The sequence below is a fragment of the Mchenga conophoros genome, linkage group LG22 (genome assembly GCF_057382185.1).
Source record: "Mchenga conophoros isolate Kocher_MC1m ecotype Shallow Benthic linkage group LG22, M_conophoros_male_GT1.1, whole genome shotgun sequence".
Taxonomy (NCBI): domain Eukaryota; kingdom Metazoa; phylum Chordata; class Actinopteri; order Cichliformes; family Cichlidae; genus Mchenga; species Mchenga conophoros.
Genome location: NC_140546.1, coordinates 30302373 through 30324686, shown reverse-complemented (window position 1 = coordinate 30324686; position 22314 = coordinate 30302373). Strand labels below are relative to the sequence as shown.

The window sequence follows — 22314 nt, the reverse complement described above, 5'->3', positions numbered from 1 at the left end:
CACGCTTCAGATCATCAAACAAATTGTAACATTAGACAAAGATAAAACCAGTAAATCCAAAATACAGTTTTTAAGAGAGTACGGCATAGCCAAGGACCATCGGAGATGTTCTGCCACAACTGTGTAATGTTGTCATTTCGTGACAGATCAGTCATAGCAAACGCTGCAGCGTCCATCAGACATGGCAGCCCATAATCACATGAGACGGACGATGCTACCATGTATGGCTTTAGATAGTCAGGATCAGTTTTAACTTAGCTGTAGACCATTAGTCATTAGTCTTTCTCTGTATTATTGTAGGGCCTTTACCTTACAATATAAAGCACCTTGGGGTGATTATTGTGATTTAGCACTGAAAAAATAAACTGAATTGAAACTATCAATGAGGTTGTGCTGTTGTGCTGAAGTCTCATAGACACCATGCTAAGTTTATCACCATCACCATCTTAGCTTGTTGTTGCTCCCCCTGGCCTGTGGTCCCTTTTATTTTCTTAATGTGTTTCATGCACGACAAACTCTGATGCTGGGAACCTTTGCAAATAAGTGTGTATCACCCTGCTGAGGCCGTCGGTCCACCGGGGTTATGTGTTACTCTCACAGAGTACGAGGTCAGTCCTGCTGATACTTCTTGTTTAGGAGTCGTATGCCGACATGACATGTTATTGTCACACTTGAGTTCACCTGTGCCACATCATCCTGTGTCCGTGTGTGTGTGCCCTCCCTCAGTCTTTGTCAGGCTCTTGTTGTTTTGTAGATTGTAATACTTAACTGAATCTTGCAGTGATTATATTTTTTTATCAGCTCTAGTAGTTATAGAATAAAGGTCTATGTTTATCCACCTACCTGCCAGCCCCCATATTCTTTTCCCTTTGTGAAAATAATGGTGACATATTTGGCAGTTTCAGGGCAGCCACATATCTTTGAAGGATAGTTTAAAACTTTCCAGGCCCCAGTATGCTTCAGTATGTGTCAGGTTCAAGGCTTCTGGTAACCCCGGTATTCTTCCACTCCATTTAGTTTAATTAATCATCTTTATAGTAGCTATCAAAACTAGTGTGCTCCAAACTGCTTACTTGGATTTCCAACCTGCTGTCCTCCATAAAGAATGAATGAAGTCAAAGCAGTAACTCGAGACACTTAAGCAGGTTAGCTCCTTGTGTTTAAGTGCTGCTGAATAGTGAATTCCAAGTAATGATTTTCCTTCCCCTGAAATGAATATGTAGCTTTACAAATACAGCCTTTGAGCTACTATCATCTTATCACCCCACTACAGGGCATGCCCTGGTAAGTGACTTTGTTATCAAGACACACTGCAGTGAGTCAGCTGCTTGGTGTTTAGCTGATATTGACGTTCATTGAAACTGTGACCTTCTTGTCACCTCTTTATTACAGGATGACCTCTATGCTGCCGGGCCACTTGTGAAAACCTTACTTGTTAATAATACAATTATTAGGGCCCCTTCTCTAGGACATGTCACTCCTGTCTTTACAATTGATTTGTCTTTTCCATGTAGAGCACTTTTTTTGTCTTCACATATTTGTCACACTCATCACCTCACACTCCCCCTTCAACCCTGATAAGGACAAGTTAAAGAGGTTGGATGGATACATACATATACATAGTTTAAGTTTAAAGTTCTACATTTTTTAAGTAAAAAGAAAAACTGCTGGGAGTGAGAGCAGACTATCAGCCTCATGTTTTGAAAGATTTCCTTATTATATTTCTCTTGGTTTTGAGAAGCACTAAACAAAGAAAGAGATTCTCCTAGAATGAAATGACAAAAGATGTATTTTTCAGAATATCCACCCATGCCTCAAATTAAGGAATGACATTCAAGTAACTTAAACTGACAAGGTGAAACTACAATGCTCATACAAAGTCAAAATATAAAAATCCTCAAATTAAATCGAGTTTTCAACCACTGGACATCACCGTCACATAAACATGATGAGAAAAAAGGGGGCGGGGGTAAAAAGCTATAGATTGGAAGAAAGTTTTTATCACAGGAAATGGAACTGAGAAGGAGGGGAAGTTGAACTAGTTTCCCCCCTGGTTGCTTGAGCCATTAGTTGCAGTGATGATGGATGAAAGATAATGTTGAAAGGGCTGAGCAGAGGATTTGCCTGCCTGGCCTAGACAGCTGATCTGTGGGGATGAAGAAGACTGCTGTTAGCCAAATCCTTTATCTCCTTTATGCCATAACTACGACACCTTGGAAAAGCAAGTAAAGGGCATGCTTGTCAGAGATATACAAACACTACAGGTTTTGTCCATTTCTCTCTGTGCAAATGTTGAAATTGGAAGAAATCAAATAAAGTCATTTTTACAGAGAATTTGCTATGTAGGTTTGGGTATCCTTTTTTCCATTTAATAAATGAAATTAATTATTTCATTTATTAAATTGATTAAATTATTTCTATTTACTAGGGTCATCTTTGTCTAATATTATAATTGGTTTTATGATCTGAAATATAAATATGTGACAAATATGCAAAATATACTGTCTGGATATTTTGTCAGAGAACAGAAGTGAACGGCCACACTGCTTCTAGCTGAAGGCAACAGGAACTCAAGTTTGAGGCCCTTTGTACCATGGTGAACACCGTGTGCATTCCTTTGTGACCACAGTGTACCCATCTCCTTATGAGTGCTTCTAGCAGGAACACTCCATGTCACAGAGCTCAGATCATCACAAACTGGTTTCTTGACCACTGAAAATTAGTTTGATCTGCCCAAGGGGCCTCCACAGTCACCAGATCTCAATCCAATAAAGCACACTTGGAATGTGGAGACTCTAACAAGGTGTAACTCAGAGGTTCCCAAAGTGTGGGGCCCACCCCCTAGGGGGGGGGGGGCGTGGTATGAAAAGAAAAAAAAAAAAGAATGCTTGGATACTGCTAGCATAATTTGACGGGGCTTCCACACAAACGCAAAGCAGGAGATTATTTTTCTTGGAAAACAAAGGCGGAGGGGGCTCTAGTGTCACGGGGTGGAAAGGGACAAGTTACCTAGGGTTTTTTATTGTGCATGTTTTGCTGTGTTTTACTTTTTTAATATTTGAATATTGTACAGTGTTTTATTTTTATGGGTTTTATTGTATGTTTTTATGGTATTCATTGGTGACTTGTCCTGGAAAGACGCCGCCCCTCCCTGATTATGAACCTGACACACCTGGGAGGTCCCAGAGGCCAATAAGAGGGCCTGGAAGACCACGGAGAGATAGGCTCGAGAGACAGAGGCATGGGAGACGAGGTGGCAAAAATGGTGGAGTGAACTGTGTCAGGCGTTGGCGGCCGCAAGCCCGGACGGGGGGCGGTGAAGGTTGCCGTGCAGGACTTGGGAGGAGACGACGCCAGCGAGCAGAGAAGCGGAGGGAGCTGTTCTGCTGCTGGAATAACTGGAGGCCAGATCATGGTGGGGAATCAGCGCCCTACCTCCCACGGCGAGACGGGCTGGTGCCGGTTGGCGTGCTACAGGAAAGCGGCGGGCAGAGTTAAGAGCTCTGCCCATCCGGGGTAGGTCTCACGTCTTATCGCACTATAATCAACCGTAGCCACTATAAAGAATAGTGACTGTCGCTGCCCCTCTCTTCCAGCACTCTGGAGCGGAAACGCTGACAGGACGGCGAGGACGCTGCCCGGTTTTTCCTTGTCCACTCCGATTGCCTGGATTTTTTTAACTTTTAGTGACTTTTACGCTGTGGCGGATGCCACTGGACTTTTAATGTTTATGTTTAATTGATTTTTATTAAGAGTTTTCCCTGGCCAGGGTTGTTTTAATTCCTTTTACATTTTTAACTGTTTTGGTATAATAAATTATATTTTATGAGCCAGTTTTTAATTCAGTGCATTCCCTTGGCTGCTCCACTGCTCCGTCCGTTTTTGAGGAGGGTTTCCCTTCTAGAATAACACCTGTGTTAAATCATAATCACATTGCCCCGTTACACTAGCAAAAAAAGTTTGGGAACCACTGGTGTATCTCATAAATTGTCTAGTGTGTGTGTGTGTGTGTGTGTGTGTATAGACAAACAGACATACAGACAGATAAATCAGACTAGATGTCATCATAGGTAATTAAGAAAAGCATTCAGGATTCAGGCTATCACAACACAACATGAGACTCAAGCCCATGCTAAGCGACATTTAGAGAATATTGGAGAATACTGAGAGCAGCCTGGGGCTGTGTGGTGGTTGCTGATGCTATCATGCTATCATTGTTCTTGTGCTTAATCGCTGTGGCTAATGACAGGAAATGAAATCACCCACTGAAGACCAACGTGCTTCCCACAGAATAATTACCGCTGTTGACCTTGTGCCTTTCTCTGGTATGTAAGCGCACTCACCACACATTCAGTCAATACATACTGTAGCATGAGCTACTTAGGGCTGCTCTATTAAGCTCTTATTCATTACACAGAAATAACAACAACAAAAAAGATGAAAACTGAGCCACTGACTACATGTTGCACTTGCTGCCAGTTAAGCAAAAAAAATGAAAATGATTTATCTGCTTTGGCATTAGCTATCAGTTGTGTTTAGAATTGCTTATGAGAGCAAAAACAAGCATTTGTAAAGACAATGTTATAGTCTGCCATAGAACAAAGCCTAATGGAACATGTCAGTGTATGAATATTTCAGAATTTCCCTCGCGTTTACTCCGGTATTGATTGTGCTTTCACAGTACTTGTCATCGTTTTTGTTATTAAAGCAGTCTGCGGACTTGTTTTTTACTGTGGTTTCACTTTATGTCGTTTTCTATGCAAAATCCCCGGTTCACAGGAACACGAGTGCAGCCTCGGTAACTGTGAGTGGAGATGATAGAGTGCCTCTCAGTCCCAGTTTTACACACATGAGACTGTTATCAATCATCTCATCTAAAGCAAGAAAGTAAAGAAACATATTTCCCAAACCTGTCAGAACTATTCCTTAAGGTAAAGCACTGACGAAGCAGCATGGAGAAATCCCATTTAAAGCCAGTTTACCTGCTGCGAGCCAGACCCTGACAGCGCCCCTTTACACTGCACAGGCTCTGACGGCAGCTCCAACCTCAGGTTCTTTGGACGACTTGGTGGTGTGTGTTTGGGAGTATGTTTGTGTGTGTCTTGACCTTGGGAGCCCTGCAGGGTACCATTGATTTGTTTACCTGCGCGCTGCTGACAGTTTCTCATTAGGTTTCTTTTGCTCAACACTTCCAGGACAGGAGACCAGAGTCTGCACTTCACAGCCAACGATGCATGATCAATGCGGCTGATAGATTGGCACTGGCAATATCATTTGTGTTGAATGACTCTTTAATGGACGCAAGCGCTCCATTTAGTGGCCACAATAAGGCGCCTTTTTGTGTCTGAAGCGGCATTGTGGGTCTCTATGAGGAAGCAAACAATATGCTGAAAGGAGAGCTTTGTTAAAATTACTCTGGAAGACAAGCGTGGCTGCAGGAGGAATTGTGCTTTATTCCTCTGTTATTAGGGGGTATTTGCAAAGTGTATAAGAGAAAATGCAATTTAGCATTACAAAAGCTTTTTGGCACTGCAGAGCGTGCATGCAGCTTGTAGAACCTCTTAAGAGGAGGAAATAGAGGATAAATAAAGAAGAAGGGGCAGCACAGTGACATAAAAAAAACCCATTTCCTCTCTTTGCGCACCTCTTCTAATTCCTCCCTCATTTTCTAGTTATGCATTAAAATGATTTTCTCCAAATACCCGCTATTTTGGATTTAAACACAAGACCGGTCTATCTCTGTAATGAGGCTTTTACCAAAGCATAATATGCACTGAAGGGTGTGTGTGTGTGTGTGTGTATATGTGGGGGAGTGCTAATAAATTAAGCAAAACCCCCCCACAGCAAAGCTTTACAGCAATTAGTCCGCCTTTAAGCGCAGACATGCATTCCTTGCTCTTATAGGGCTTTAATTCCATCCCACCTCCCTTTTCTTAATGATGAGGATCTCTTTTTCTCACATTGTTTGCTAAAATGGGCACAAGGAGGCAGTGTTGCTGCTCTCCTGCCAAACCACTGCTGAGGGAATCCACCCTTTTGAGGTGCTAAAAATGCCCCCTCTATTTGTCATATCCAAATTTAAGTAGAAAGTTAAGATCCCCACCACTAACACCACCCAAAGCTCTGAAACCCCCCACCTCACTTTCCTCTCCTGACACGAAGTGACACCGCAATTAACTTGAGGACAAATCAAAGTCTAATTACTTCCTCAGGTGACAAGCCGAACATCTCCACCCAAAACCGTGACGGCTCCCTCTCCCTGGAAAGAAATTCTAAGAAGACTGAAAGCTGACAAGACATTGAAATCAATAAACATTTGCTGTCTCCGGCTCTGATTAACTCTTCTTGTTAAGAAAGAGAGAGAGAGAAACGAAAGAAAAAAAAAAGAAAACGCTGACCCTGAAAGCAGAAGACTGCAGATGTAATAGTATGGGTGCATGTAGCATTTATGACGCCCCGGGGCGCTGCACAGCCTGTCTAGGTGTAGCAGTCCGACATCATATTTAGTGGGCTGGGACGGGCTGGAGGGCCAGCCATTCTCTAATGATCAAAATAACACTTTGTCAATGTAATAGCCCGCTGTTGTTCATTCTTTACACCCGCCTGACAGAACATACCTCACAGCTTTGCTTACACCCCGCCCTGCTGCCCGTTTGGTTGCCCGTGACTTGTGTAGAAGGGGGTGGGAGGGGGTCCCTCCAACACCACCATAAACCATGATTATTTTCATTGGAGCTGATGTGTTGCAATCACTTACAGCACTGAGCTCCCTTTCAATAAAATTTTTTAAAAATATTAAATAAATAAATAAATAAATTTTAAAAAAGCCAGCATCTCCAGGTATAGGCCCCTGTAACTTTGGTCCAAACATCAACGGTAACGCCAGGCTTTGTTTAAGAAGACGAGGAGCAACAGATGGCAAGCATATCTATAAATAAGTCGCTCCTCTGAATAGGAGATTAGTGCATTTGAGCCGGTTTTTAATGGTCTCTGGGAGAGATTAAAAAGTAAGCTGATTCATAATGCATTTCTCTTTGCCGTGAATCACACATAAACGAGAGTCTGGGAAGAATCAAAGCAGGAGGGGAGGGGTGACGGTGTGCTGGTGGTGGGGAGGGCTCACATGTCTAAAGTGGGACGTTGCATGACGCATGCCTTCTTTGCGCCACTGCAGTTTCTCTATCTGCGCGGTTGACTCCTAAGCTCACAGACCTCAGCGTGCATATTTCTACCCATTCATTTTCACTGCGCGCTGTTTATTTTACAATCATTAATGCCCTGAGCGGTTATTCCAGAGCACAAATATCAAGCAATATATAAAAAAAAGAAAAATAACCAATAGCGCATTCCAAAGTTCATGGAGAATATAAACGCTGATAAATATACATAAACCCATCTTGCTTTTAGCCTCTGGGTCACATTTTCTCCAAGTTATTGAAATAGAATGGAGAGGGGAAGGGAAAAAAATTCTCAATTATATAACCAGTGCTGATCAGCCTACAGATAGCCGCCCACCTGAGGCTACCGCAGCATCCTCCACAAATATTGACAGAATTCTTATCTTTTTCTTTTTTTCTTTTACCACTTTTTTTTCTTAAACAAATATGAAGCCTATGTGCAAATCCTGTTACCTTCCCATCTGTTCGAACACCGCACCGCACAAATTTCCTCACAAATACATTTTGGTATTCATTGTCATTGTGCGTGTTTCCAGGAACTGCTGGGCTCCATCTGATAAAAGTGGACGTATCTTTAGATATCTGCCGCCTGGATAAGCTCTGTATCTGCCATTTAATGTCGCTGGTGCCAGTTGTGTGGAGACTCACTAAGTTTGTCCGCAGGCCTTTTTTTTGTGGCTGTGTTTTCTCAACAGCAGCAGCTCCTACTTATTTAATAAATTCATAATCACGCCCAGGAGAAACACATGGCTGACCTATAAGAAGGTGAATGGATTTTTTTTAGAACTATTGACATGTTGTCCTTAACAAAGAGTCACGCTGTCCTAATCAATTGTTTAAATGAATAAAGAGCACATATCACCACGCGAGATGTTCCTGTATCTGCCCCGAATAGCCTCGCCTGTGTAGCCTTGAGTGACACCCAGTGTTTTAATACATGAGCAATTTTCACAGGATTTAAACAGTCAAAAAAGCATCTGTGGAAATCTATTTTCATACATACATCTGTTGGGTGGATCTGTCAGCACTTATCAACAGTCATTTCTATGCCCACACCTTGTGTTTCTATTTCTAACATGTGTGAGAGAAAGGCTTGGAAAACAAATATGTGCAGACTAGATTTATGCCCTTAAAACACAGTGACTCACTGTGTGTCTCTTACTCATTAAAGAGTTTACAGATATTGTATTTAATGCTATTCCCCCAGCATATCTCATCACTTTGCAGTCACTGTTGTGTAGTGGCTTTTTAAATTCTGATTCGCAAAACTGAGAAAACGAGTCAGAAATAAATCCACTGCAAAAAAGTAGTGTCGAAAGCACTGCAAGTTCAGACTGTGTTACATCAAAAGTGCACATGATTGTTTGGTGTTAAACAACTGATTTGCAAAGAGGGATTTTTTTTTAGGATTGTCTCTCCAGTGAAACTCATAATCGTACTTAATTGTGCAAAACTTTTGGTATAAAAATATACTAACATAAAAAGTTAATTAATGATTTATGAATGTATATTGCATCTTTTATTACTACTAGGTAGCTTGGACTACAATACTACAATATAAGTTAGATTTAAAATCTGCAAAAATCAATTCAATTTTATTCATACAACACCAAATCACAACACGATTTGCCTGAGGGCGCTTCACATTGTAAGGTAAAGACCCTACAGTAATATGGAGAAAAAAAGACAGTCAGACAACCCACTATGAGCAAGCTGTTGGTGACAGTGGGAAGGAAAAACTTCCTTTTAACAGGAAGAAATCTCTAGCAGAACCATGCTCAGGGAGGGGCATCCATCTGCTGCAACTGGTTGGGGGTGAGGGGAAGAGACAAAATGAAAAACTAAAGCTTTCCAATGCATGTGGAATATCTGCATCTAAAATATAACACTAAAATTGAATCATGTGGACAGAAGCACTGGGCCACCTACACATTACACTTTTTGTGCTGATGTTAAAGCGAGAGAAGGTTTGGAACTTTTTGCTTACTGAGCCGGCAGAGTGTTGGTGACTTTTACAGTCCACAATATGCACAGCAGTGCTCAGTTACCTCACTCTGTAACTTTACCTGGTTCACCACTTCCTGGTTGAGTTGCCATGGTTCCTAAATCCTTCCACTTTGCAGTGATACCACTTTGGGCTGATCATAGAATATTTAGGAGGGAAGAAATTTCACACTTCTTGCATCCTACTGAAGTACTTCACTTGATTTGATTTGATTTGATTTCAGTGAGCTCTATAGACTGACTCCTTCTTTCACAAATGCTTTCAAAGGCAGACTGCATTGCTAGGTGTGTGATTTTATACACTTGTGGAAGATTAAGAGGTGTGGCCCAATGTACAGATAGCGCACTTCTACAAAGTACGAACACATTCAAACTTCTGTCTGTGTTAACAGGAATGTGAAGCTCAGTGATCTTGTAGCCAACTTCTGTGTGGTTCTTATGGAAAGGGTTGGTTAATATCATAATCCCTCCCAGGTTGTGGCTTGTTATTTTGGGTTTTTTTTTTCCTGTTTTTTGTTTTTTTTTCCTTTCTCTCATTGCTTGTTTGTTTTCCTCTCTTATATTAACCAATATTCCAACATGAGAAGTCCTGTGTGTTGACTCAGCAGGCGTAATATTAAAAAATGAGAATAGCTGAGAATGCCTGAACCTCCCTGCATTATATTCCAGTTTATGATGTGCTGTCACCTGGTGCATAAAAATTCACCAGAATGCAGGAAATGAAGTGTGTGATGTACACTTTGATGAACTTCAAATATAATGGATGTCTCCCTCTCTCTGGAAGAGCTCAGGAGATATTGTAGGTATAATATTGAATGGGGGTCCCATGGAGTACAAAAACTCCCCAAAATGTACATTTGGTGAGGTAAACAACTTCTGGAAATGTTCATTGTGTTTTTGATAAAAGTGGCTGAGACATACTGAGTTTTATTTTTTGATTTTTATAGGTTTCAATTGCAGTAAAATGCATTTCTGTTAGTATTAGGGACATCACAACACCATGGGTTGCTTTATAGAATCCATTATCTTCAGTCATGAAGTGAGCAGCAGCAGAGAATTTCTAGCAGCAAAGTGATAATAGTCATTGCCTTCAACCGCAACAATACAAAAATGGAAGTTTCTGTAGTGTTTCTAAGACTGCATTCCAGATACCTCAGAACTTGAATGCCGCTAGTGACCGTGTTCCACAAGGAGCGAGTAAAACAGGATTTATTTTGGTTCTTAGCAAGGTAGAGTCAATCCGGTAGTAATATCAGCATAGTACTTATCAGTGCTCTGCATATGGCTTAGTTAGTTAGACAAAAAATACACAACGGTGGCAGTACAGAGTAAAAGTTTACAGCTTTACTAATGTTTCAGCAGTAAAGTTCAGTGCCGCCATCTTGGACTGCCAACTAATTTCGGTACGGATTAATATAACAAGGAATGGCTGTCGTAGACTGGTTCTGAAACTTACACTTTCCTGGTTTAGACACCCTTATTGTGTCTCCCAGTGCTCAAACACAAACTTATTATGCTAATAGCATCTTTTTACTCGTTGCAAATTGTGCTGTGTATCTTGAAAAATAAAGGGGCTTTAGAGTGTAATAAGCTGTAGTGGAAGTAATGTGCATTATTTACATTGCACAGAACAAAACACACTCTTACTCTTGGAGTGTTTGCTTTAGTTGGGTGTTTCTCAATTGCCACTCTTCATGGTGATTTTATGATAATGATATGGTAATTGCGGGACTCAGCACCGCGGACAGCTCCCAAGTGTCGCTCCGCCCCCTTCCGCCCGCTACGTGAGCGCGCGGCGACCAATCACTGCCTCCGCCTCGGTTCAGCTCTGGATACAACAGAGGGAGCTTCAAAGAGCCCCTTCACCCACAGAGGAGAGGACCGCTCCGGGTGTAATGCGTAGCTGGGCTTTGCCTTCTGCTTGGATGGGATAAAACCTACCGTTCAAATTTAAACGCTCACTGTGTGTGTGTGCGCGCACGCGCGTGCGAAAGAGAGAGAGAGAGAGTGTGTGTGTATTCCGCGAGGACTGGGAAATGCTCTTCTAGCGCGAGCGCGGATGACATTAGAGCCCGCGTTTTTTCCTCCCCCCACACAAATATTCCCAACTTGGAGCCTCCTGGACGCCGAGCAAGTTTTTGTTTTGATCTTTTCTTGAATTGCGTTTGAGCAGTGTAGCTGGAAGCCCAGAAAGCAGCGCAGGACAAGATGGGGAGCGAAAAGTACTTACCGGAGCTCATGGCAGAGAAGGACACGCTGGATCCGTCTTTTCAGCACTCCCTGCGGCTACTGGATCAAGGTAAGCGTCCCTGGATAAACACTGAAGTAAACACTTGAGCTGCGCGAAAAATGTTTAGTAAGAACTTTTAGTTTTTAACGTTTGGTCTCCAGGCTACACGACATCAGCAGTCCGCCCACTTTTGAGTTAAAAATAAGAGGTACTTACAAATTTCCCCTTGGTCACACTAGCACAGCCAGGTGCTTTTTAGCAACAGGGCTGTTTTGCCAAGTTTTCATGCTCACACTGTGCTTTAGCCTCCAGTAGTGAATAAAATATGGCAGGAGAGACTAAACACTGCACCTTCAAACCTTTAAATTGGCCAAGCCTTGGCGTGAATGATGACATTTCAGCTCGTCTTAATTAGTTTGCAATTAGTGGATATGATATGTCATAAAGCCGGGGAAATGCCGGTAAAGTGAATATCTGAATATCCTATATATTTTTTTTCTTTTTCTGATGGCATACCGTGAAATGCTAGCCTGCAGTTCGTGAAAGGAACGGAATGACATCTCAGTTTACAGGCTGCCCTCATCTCTATCCCCGTGCTGACATGTGTGAGCTGTGGTGCCAGCGCAGGAATAATCGCTCTTTATTCAGATAGAAGTGTTTCCTATTTTGAAGACACGGACGTGACTGAAATGGTGTGTGTGTGTGGATGGAGCGACAAAAGCGCTCGCATGCAGACGCTTTAATTAATCCGCTGCACAGGGTCCTGCTTTGAAGCTGTCGGGGTCCCCCCCCCTTTTTCTCTTGCAAACACTTTCTGGAGACTCCTGAGCTCTAAGGAGTGTGCTTTTACAGCAGCCAAGTGCATCCTTCAAGCAGCACTCACGGGCTTTGTTCGAGAGTCGAGCAGGCTGTTGGTGCCTTTACAGGTAACAGACGAGACAAGGAGCCCAGGTCTGTAAGCAGTCCTTCTGGGTTGTAACTAATTCTGTTGAATCCCAGCTCTTTTTATGCCGACAGCTGCGCCAGTTCTACTCGCTGTCTCGCAAACTTGGGGGATCTCAGGGTTAAAAGGGTTCGCTGGGGCTCAGAGCAAAGCCAGGCACGAATCAAGTTTAATGGTGTTAAGATGCGGGAGTTTGCCATAGTTACAATCAGTTTACAGGTTATTTTGATCCCTGGTTGTTTGAGCCAATATAAAAGAACATGTAAAGTGATCTGAAAATGACAGGAAAAGGGAAATCAGGAAAGCAGTTAATGGGTGGGCCCTTAATTTAAAATAGGCTCTTTAATGTAATGTATGCAGGTGTTTAAAATGTACTTAATTATTTTGAGTTTTCCGTCTGTTTTGCACACCTAGTGAAGAGTATAGTTGTGCATACTTGTTTGAGCTTTCACTTTTGCGTCCAAATCTCTAAATTTGTGCTGTTGCCTTGGTTGTTTTAGTTGTGTTGAGGACAAAGATTGATTAGTGTAGATGTGCTTTGCGGCTCCCAGTGTTTGCGTGTGCGAGAACAGTGTAAAGATTGAGCTGCTAATGGGCCACTATGACTGAGATGATCATTGTTAATATTGTTCAAATGTGCTGCAGTGTGGGGGGGATATGAACACAAGCTGTCTCTTAACACACGATGTAAACACTTAGTTAAAAATGGGTCCTTTATGCCAACATTTTCTGACTGTACGTACTATAAAGATTACTGTATTGAGGTTGTGTAATGGGTATCTAACTTAAAATTAGAGATGTCAAGGTCTTGACTCGTCCTTAAGTACGGCACATCGAAAATAAAGAACTTGGATGGGATTAACTTTAGGTTAACTAACTTTTCTTTAGGTCAGTTTGCTCAAATTCTTTTCGGAGTAAATCGTAATAAAAACATGGTGGTTTTATGTAAAAGTCAGGTGTGTTAAATATTCCATGTCCCGTTAACAGTCCAGTGAGTGTTGCACCTTGTTTTTCTATAAGGTTCTGCAAGGACAGAAGCGTACACAGAAAAATGAAGCAATTATACTTCTATTACACTCCTATACATGCTCCTAAATATTAAAAATATAGATAGCACAGTGTAAAGCACAAACTCTGTGACTGACTTTCTGTTTTAACAGGTTTTTGCACAATATTATAAATAAAACTATTCCACTGCGCTGCTCTGTCTCACAGCCTACTGATGAAAGTGACTGGTTTAAAAGTGTGGCACATTCTTTACTGGAAGGTAGACAATGAAAAATGCAAGAGCCAAAAGGCTTTGATCTCCTTTTTTATATATAGTGAAATGTAAACAGAAGTGACTCTAGACTAACAGAGTAACTGTCCTCTGTTAGGTCTGTATATTTTGGAGGCCTCACAATATCAACCATTGGGTCTTATTTGAAAAAGCAGCATTTTTCATTGAGCTGATTCATGTACAGTAAGGTAAATTCATTCCACTCAGTAAGGCAGATAAGCCTTTGTTTCACTCAGCACTTTTGGTTATCAGCTCCTTTTCAGATCTAGGTTAGATTTTTTTTTCTAACAACACTCATTTCCCTTGCTGATAGAGGGAAGATGGCAGCACCGAATCCTTAATGCTAGTTGAAAGACACTTACCAGCCACCTCTGTGACAGACTCTCTCTTAAAGACCTTTATCCACATGGCAGGTCTTCTGTAGAGTTCTAGCAAATATTAGCCTCTTACCGGAATGGAATAAAAGTGAGTGAATACTTAAAGTATGGGCCAGGATATGCCAAAAAAGAAATTAAAAAAAAGAGTGTGAAGTAAAATATTGTACAACAAGTTCTTAATGTAGTACTTCCAATAAAGTTAGTTGGCGATATTTTCGTCGAGGGCAAAGATTGCACTTGGACGCTGTCGCAGTGGCAGAATTAATCCGTGACATTTTATGAAGTAAGCGGTACTCTGCGGTGCACAAAATTTGGCCGAAACAGTCTGCCACAACTCCAAAACTGTAAATACTGTTATCTCTCTCTTACACAACAGATGGAACACGATGCGGCTTAATAGAGCACTTCTTCTGCCATCTTGCTGATGAGTTCTGGACTTGATTATGCAATTGGCAGGGGATGCAGGGAACAGAGCCGGAGTAACTGGAGTTACTGCGTGCACACGGCGAATATGAGATTACTCCAGGTCTGGAGAGACTTCCATTCAGGAAAAATTAGGGGGGCATTGTATTGGAAGCTCGGGGACGGGGCGGACTGCTTTGATAAGTTTGAGCCATTCGCAAAGCTCCTCTCCCGCAAAGAGCATATCTCTTCCCCCTGTGACAAGCCGCATACAGGCAGCATCAGGCTCTTGGAGCTGGAGGAATATCTTAAGCCAAAACAAGAGACAAGCAGGACTAACAGTCTGCCTGGAATGAAAAATCCTCAGCAGCATACTAATGAAGTGCTTCCAGGTACGAAAACACCTCATGTGGCAGGAAGTGCGTCTGTTATTAACATGAAATCACGACTGTAAAAAATTGTTATTTCCATTGTGAATTTAACTAGTTGTTTTGAGAGCAAAAGTTCATCCAGGATCTTAGAAACAATCTTAAATTTCACATTATTACTGGAATTCTACTTCGCTTCAATTCATATTTGATGTGATCCACTGTGTGCTTTGTTCCCCTTAGTGAACAAGGCTTTTATTGTTCTCTTCACTCAGTGGAGATGCAAATTGGAGAAATCTAGCAAGCCATGCTACCCGAGTGATGACATCAAAGCATCTAAGAAGTAATGTGCGGTAAAATAATAGATAAAGGTGGGACTGTTTGCTGACTTGGGGGAAATGAATCTGCTTTAAGCCGTGTGTGTCTGCGCAGCGTGCAGAATGTTAGCAGAGCAGCAGCTCTGGTGCTCTGCGTGGGTCTGCACAGGAGGCGTTCAGGTGCAGTGTTCAGCTGTACATCACCTGCAGGTCTGGAAGCCTAGCTTACAGTCACTGTAGTAATGCACATAGAATACAGGAAAATAAATTTAGAGTGTAAAAATAAATTTTAGGAGCCACTGTCTTTCCATTAGAAAAGTTGCCAGACCCTGGTGACTATAAGGGGAGAAGGGACTTGATACAGTGTTGTACAGGATTCATGAAGTGCGATGCAATTGTTAATTCTTAATTTTGTGGTAGTGCAGAGAGACCAGCAGCTACAGTCCCTGTGCAAACAGGAGGAGAAAAAGGTGGGGGGCGTTGGGAAGCTTTTTCCAAGGGATTGCCACAGTTGATGGATCCAATGGATTTGGCATACATTTTAGACAGGAGGCCCTTCATCGTGCAACCATCCTATTTATCCGATCTTGGGACTGGCACTAGGCGTAGACTAGCTCTGAGGCTGGGTTTGTTTCCACCTGTTGTGACCGGGAATTCCCAGTGGATAGATGCAGCACAGGTCAGCTGAGGTCTGTTTGGCTTTGCTTGTTGTAGAAACCCTAGTTACAACAAGGTTAGCATGTGAATATACACATATTAAAAGGTTAGGATTAATGAGACATTTTATAATTAAGTCTCGAGAGTCAACAAATGGCCAAATCACATGACTGATTTAAGATGATGTAGCAGCAAGACACAGTCCCACTGACTCTCTGTTTCAACGTCAAAAGTGCAGACCTCAAATTATGGAACAGTTTTCAAACCTAACTGTGCAGTTCTATGGATTTTATTGACAGTTTACCTTGCTTATGCTGTCTATGTTGTGGACACGCCTAACTGTAATTAACACAGAAGCTTTTGAGCTATGTTATGATGTGAATGATACTATTAAACTATGTAAAAAAAAATAAATGCCCTGAATGGTAAATGGACTGGTTCTTATATAGCGCTTTTCTACTCATCTGAGCACTCAAAGCGCTTAACACAACTTGTGCATTCACCCATTCACACAAGCACATTTTTCTAAGTGCTTTATAGCTAACATTCACACACATTCATACTCCGATGGATGCATCGGAGAGCAATTTGGGGTTAGTATCTTGCCCGAGGATATTTGGCATGCAGACTAGGGGAAGCCAGGAATCGAACCACCAACCTTCCGATCAGTAGATGACCTGCTCTACCACCTGAGCTGTAGCTAAATATAACATTTAGTGTTATATTTTAAATAATCTCAACAGATAATTTAGATTCTTGTATTTTTTGTCAGTTTGATATTGCAAAGCACCATTTGCTACTGTTGGTGCTGCTCTCCCAAAATGTATTAAAGTTATGGTTAGCACATATGATATGTTAATACATTTTATATTTGTTTAAACTCAGTCTGGGAACTCATCAGCTGCTTTGCCAAATTAGCAAAATTAGATAAGTTAAAGGCCACATGATGTCCGATAGGCCAGTTACCTGCTTGCAGCAAAGCCTGCTCAAATGTGATTGGTCAGGGCTATGGAAACTATAAAGCATGAGGTCCTAGAAATCCTCCCCTGTCTACAAATTCTACATATTAATAGTAATTAGGGCTGAACGATTATGGAAAATAATCTAATTGCGATTTTTTGCCCCAAGATTGCGATTGCGATGCGATATGCGATTATTTTTTAAGGTATTTGTCTTCTGTATTATTAAACAAAGACAAGCAATACATCATATAGTATGGCCAATACTATATTACATTAATTTTAAACTGTTCTTTCCTGGAAGACAGACCTCTGTTATGATGACATGAGGTGATGCATGAATTGATGACTGACATTTTTATTTAACTTCTTCAATCACAACAGTATATTTGAACATACACAATAGTTTATTTTTAGCTTACAAACATCTGAGCATAAAGTGCTGACAAGGAACCCTGGTGTAAACATTAAAATGAAAGTCAGTACAATGTGCAGATTGCAGAAATATACATAAAAAAAATCAGTGGCTTTACCACACTCAGTTTTTCGACATCTGTGAACTACTAGACAGTCATTCAATTAAAAAATAATATTAAATAAATAAAACTAATAAATAAAAAATACACACATCTTACTGATCTCTGTAGTCAGTAACATTACACATAAAGTGCAAACATAATAGCAATTGTATAAACACACACACAAACACGCCTTTAAAGTTTAAAGGCGTGAAATTGGACGGTCTAGCCTTCTGATTAGCTAATCAGAAGGCTAGTTCTGATTAGCGTCACCGCTGTCTCGGTGGAGTTTAATAAACTCGGCCGTCTGCTTCTTGCTATCTAAAATATAACCAGACACTGGTGTAAATTCTCGACTGTCTCATACTTCTGTTTAATAAGTTTTCTGTTTGACGTTTAGTCAGCTGTGTAAAAACCAAGGAGGAACCCACCCGGGGGATTAATAAAGTTTTATTTTATCTAATCTAATAACTTTAATCTCAGCCAAACCGATTTACTCACGAACAAACAAAACACTGAAAAAAGCCCAACAATAACATTTTTAGGTTGTCTAAGTGACTTATATATTACGTTTAACCCGAGCAGCGAAACTCCGCGGTGATCTGAAAATGATGTGCCGGGAGTTGTGCCGTTCTCGGCCGCATCAGTAACCCTCGAGCTCCCGGCTAGCTGTCGAGCTGGTGGGTAGCAGACGCCTCTGAAAACGTCGAAGCACTTTTACAAATATGGGATATCTTGATAAACCGAGCAGATATTTGATGTTTACACAACTACTTTCTCGCCTGAAAATATGTTAAAAGTTTATTTTGTGACCCAGAAAGATTAGTATGAGTAATTTTAAAACTTAGTAGCGGCCGCCATTGCTGGAAACTGGAGTTTGGCTGGGCCGCGCTATGAATTCTGGGATATGGTAGTAATTTGGACAGCCTTCGGCACGTCGCTGTGACGTAATCGGTCTACAAATGCGGCCTCAGGAGGATGCAGCCCATGAATTTGGACATGTCCAGAGTATAATCGCAGCCTTTGCGGTTAGAAAATTGCACTTGATCATGTCGCGATATTATCGCAAATGCGATATATCATTCAGCCCTAATAGTAATAATAATGGAAATGAGTGCAAACTTCTTTACAAATGACCAGGCCTTGTCTTTTTAATAGTACAGCATCAACAAAGAAAATGAATATTGGATGAACCTTTACTTACTTGTTTTTGATGGAGTAGAGAAAAGTGTTACAGATGGATGTCTTAAACCAAACACAAGCCATGACAACAAAATTCAAAAAGAAAGTTACATAAAAGCATAGAGAAAAAAAGAGGACAACTTTAAAGACACATTATTGACAGTCTTGTTGATAATGCTTTTGGAAATGTAAGCTTTTTTTCTGCGTGTAGGTGTTACTCTACTCCTGATTAGCTCCTCGCTGTCAACTCATTTTGTTTGGCTCTAAAGTGAGGTGCTAGACTATGTGACGAAAATGCGAGAGATTCAAAGATTTTTCAGCTCTCGTTTGACGTTGCAGCCTCGATGCACACTGATGAGCTAAATATTAAAAGGAGGTAAAGCTGACAGCCTTGATCACCTTGGAGTTGTACCACCCACCGTGGCATTTTTGCAGTCCTCCACAATATCAGGCAGAAGATACAAACTTTTTGTGTACACCTTTGATTATTAAAGATCATTGAAACAAAATTTGCTGTGCTTCAAAGGACAGACAGTCATGTTTTTGTGTGGGTTTCTAGTTGTAAACAAGTGTCTCCTTGCAGCAGATGTATTCTCTTTGTTCAGGATGTGTCTGCAGAGCTGCATGCAGCCCGCTCTGAATCTTTCAGGACCTCTGGCCCAGTTTGGACATTGTAACCTCAGTCCCACACATAAGATGCTTTTTTTAATTGGATACTCCACAGCGGGAGCCTGGCACAATGTTTGGATTACATTAACAGCCTGAGCTAGCTTTCCCATCAAAAAAAACCCCTAACAGCTACAAGCACACACACACACACACACACACACACACGCACGCACACACACACACACACACACACACACACACACACGCACGCATGCACGCACACACACACACAGAACATCTGCAAAAAATGAGCAGGTGTGGGAAAGTAACCTTAATTCAGACATGATGCTCCTATTGTTAATTCATACATTTCCGTCTCATCAGAAGAACAGAGGGTATTTTTAGCCATGCTTGATTTTGTGTCCTGAGTGAGAGCAATCTGTGGGATACAATGCCCAAAGTGTGCAGAAATAAGCTTTGGCATAGGATCAAAGGCAGAGATATCATTTTGTTGGGGAAACAGTACTTGATAGTGATAATGATCTGCGGCTCTGCGGCGGGCCGACACGCTGAGCCACACAGCGAGGTGGAGGTGAAGGCGCAGCCACAGCACTGAATCTGTCTGAGGCCATGACCTGACTGGTGATCTGACCCACAGATGTAGTGAACTCGCAAGTGAACTGTAAGTGAGCAGAAAAGCGGAGCTCCAGAAACTGGCTTTGCATGCAGACGAGTCTGCAGAGCGTTGCCGTGGCTGAGGGCTGTTTGCGGAGCGCCGTCTCCTGCTTCGCAGCAGCTCCCACTGGAATCCAGGGGTGAATTGTAGGCCAGGACGAACGCAGGCACACCCCGGCTATTTCCAAAATCCTGCTTGTTTGCAGGCGTGACGGATCACATATTTTTCTTGATTTCTCCGCTAATGTGAAATGCATGTTCTCGCTCATTAGGGCAGCAGTAATGAGCCGCTTCGAAGGTGCACCTGATAAGCTTTAATACAGTTAAAATGTAAAACCTGGAGTATGTTAATGTTACTCAAGTTATAGAGTCACACTGGTACATGTAAACAAACACAATCACTAGTTATCAATTAGAATGGTAAATAGACTGCATTCATAAAACACTTTTCTGAGTGCTCAAAGCATATTCTGTCCTTAGGTATGTCTATTGTATCCTTTTGAGGGGGTACTTATTTTAACAAGAAGACCCTTTACAAAGGGTGACATAGGGGTACCTATTCAGGTAATTTCTTGAGTTGGGTAGGTATGTATGTGGCCTTTCTAACTTTACTGACTCCTCAAAGCTTTATTTTGTATCTGAACCCACAATAGATTTGGGGAATACTTACCTAGCATGTACATCTTTGCCCTGTGAGAGGACAGGAGAACAAATCTTAAATTCTTAGAGAAAATTTTTTTGTCCTTTGGATGTTTCCTGGTGTTGTAAAGGATACATACTTTTACTTCCAGGTGCAAATATGTATCTTTTACTGCCTGGTAACATATATATGAACCTTTTGGACGTTTAAAACGGTGCACATAGTTACCTTAAGGTCCAATAATTATTCATGTCATTATTTTATTCAGTCAGTAATCATGTAGATTATTCCTGTAGGTACACAAATGGATTTTTCCTGCATCCTTTTCTCTGAGTGAGTATATGAAGTATGAGTGTGTGCAAGAAAATGTGTCCATTTTAGAATTCATAACAATACATATTTGCTTCACAATGCAACATTTCCATTAGCAACCTGCTGTTTTATAGATATATAAAACATATATATATAGCTTCTTTGTTGCCTTCATGAGGAAGACTGATAGATGTTGATGCGTTTTCATTAAGCCCATATTTATCAAGTCGTGTTTTTATTCTCAGTCACCTACTGATATATATGTGGAATTAGATTTTGTGTTCCAACGATGTAGGCGGATTTCTCCCTCTTTAAAGCTAGACTTTGTGAGTTTCGAAAGAAAAAAAAACAGCGTTTGACTAACAAATAAAAAAAACTCATAAGCAATAAAGCACACTCCTGTGGGAGGAACCTGACTACCAGAGAAAACCCAGCAGTCACCACCAATATTAAAGACAGAGACAGAGTTAGATACTTCTTAGAACATATTAAATGTTTTTTATCTACTTTAAATTTAGTAAAACCTTAAAATCTAAAAGTAAAGTTAGTATTTTAACTTATTTGGCCACACACAGACTGGTAGTAAACCTTAAAATCCTTAAAATGAGGCAAAATTTGCAAAGAAGTATGAATATATGTATATGTATCTGTTTTGGGCCTTCAACGTGGTCCACATAGTTAAGACCCAACTCTTTAGTATTAGTGTAGACAACTGTAGAGACAGAAATGGATTTTTACTGTGTCTCTGTTTCCAAAAGTGTGTATTGTGTATGAATGGCTGTTAGAAAATGCATCCATTTTAAAATTCACAACAATACATATAAATGTATACTTCCCAATGTTACAATTCCATTAGCACCTTTTAATTTAAATGACTAAACTTTTCTGTATTATATGTTATATATATCTTCTTCTGGTAGAAGTTGATGTGTTTTTATTAAGCACATATTTACATAGGGCTTCGTTATTCTCAGCCACATACTGGTGTATGTGGAATTTAATTTTTCATTCCATACATGTGGGCGTATATTTTCTCTTTAAAGCTAGGCTTTGTGTGTTTTCAAAGGAGAAATAACACATTGTTGACTAACAAATACAAATCTCAAAGTGTAACTCATGAGCTATAGAGCACACTCCTGCACAATTATAAATGAGTGTATCAGAGCTGCTTATTAGCTGTTTTTTATATGAGAAATAAAAACTATGAGAAACTTCTTATATTTAATAGTTTGCAATTCTTACAGCTCATGCAATTTTATTAAATTATTGCAATGTTCTTTTACAAATATGGTACAAATATGTAGCTTCTACTGCTTAGGAACACACACATATATTTTTTATACATAAAAAATATACATATGTGTTTACCCCCTTGAAGGGGTAAAAAATGGTTGCCTTAAGATTCATTCAACATATAGAGTAGAGGAGCTAGTGATTAAACCACCTGTGTTGCACAATAATATTAATAATAATTATTATGTATGTCCGCGGTTCCAAACCCCCGGGCCATGGAACGGTACTGAGTCGTTTGATACCCGAGTTGAGGCTCGGGTAGGGCTGGGTGATATGGCCTAAAATTCATATCGCATATAATTTGAAGCAAGTGCGGTAACGATATATATCGCGATATATTCTTTTCTTCTGTATAACGTATTTTCCACACT

General features: G+C 40.8%; 1 protein-coding gene across 1 annotated transcript in view; it reads left to right on the top strand.

Moving 5' to 3' along the window:
* Positions 1 to 11005: 11005 nt before the first annotated feature.
* Positions 11006 to 22314, top strand: part of khdrbs3 (KH domain containing, RNA binding, signal transduction associated 3) — a 169061-nt gene continuing 157752 nt past the window's right edge. Inside the window, exon 1 of the mRNA XM_085261278.1 lies at positions 11006 to 11481. Coding sequence (XP_085117404.1) covers positions 11391 to 11481 — 91 coding nt within the window. The 5' untranslated portion in view covers positions 11006 to 11390. The remainder of the gene's footprint in view (positions 11482 to 22314) is intronic.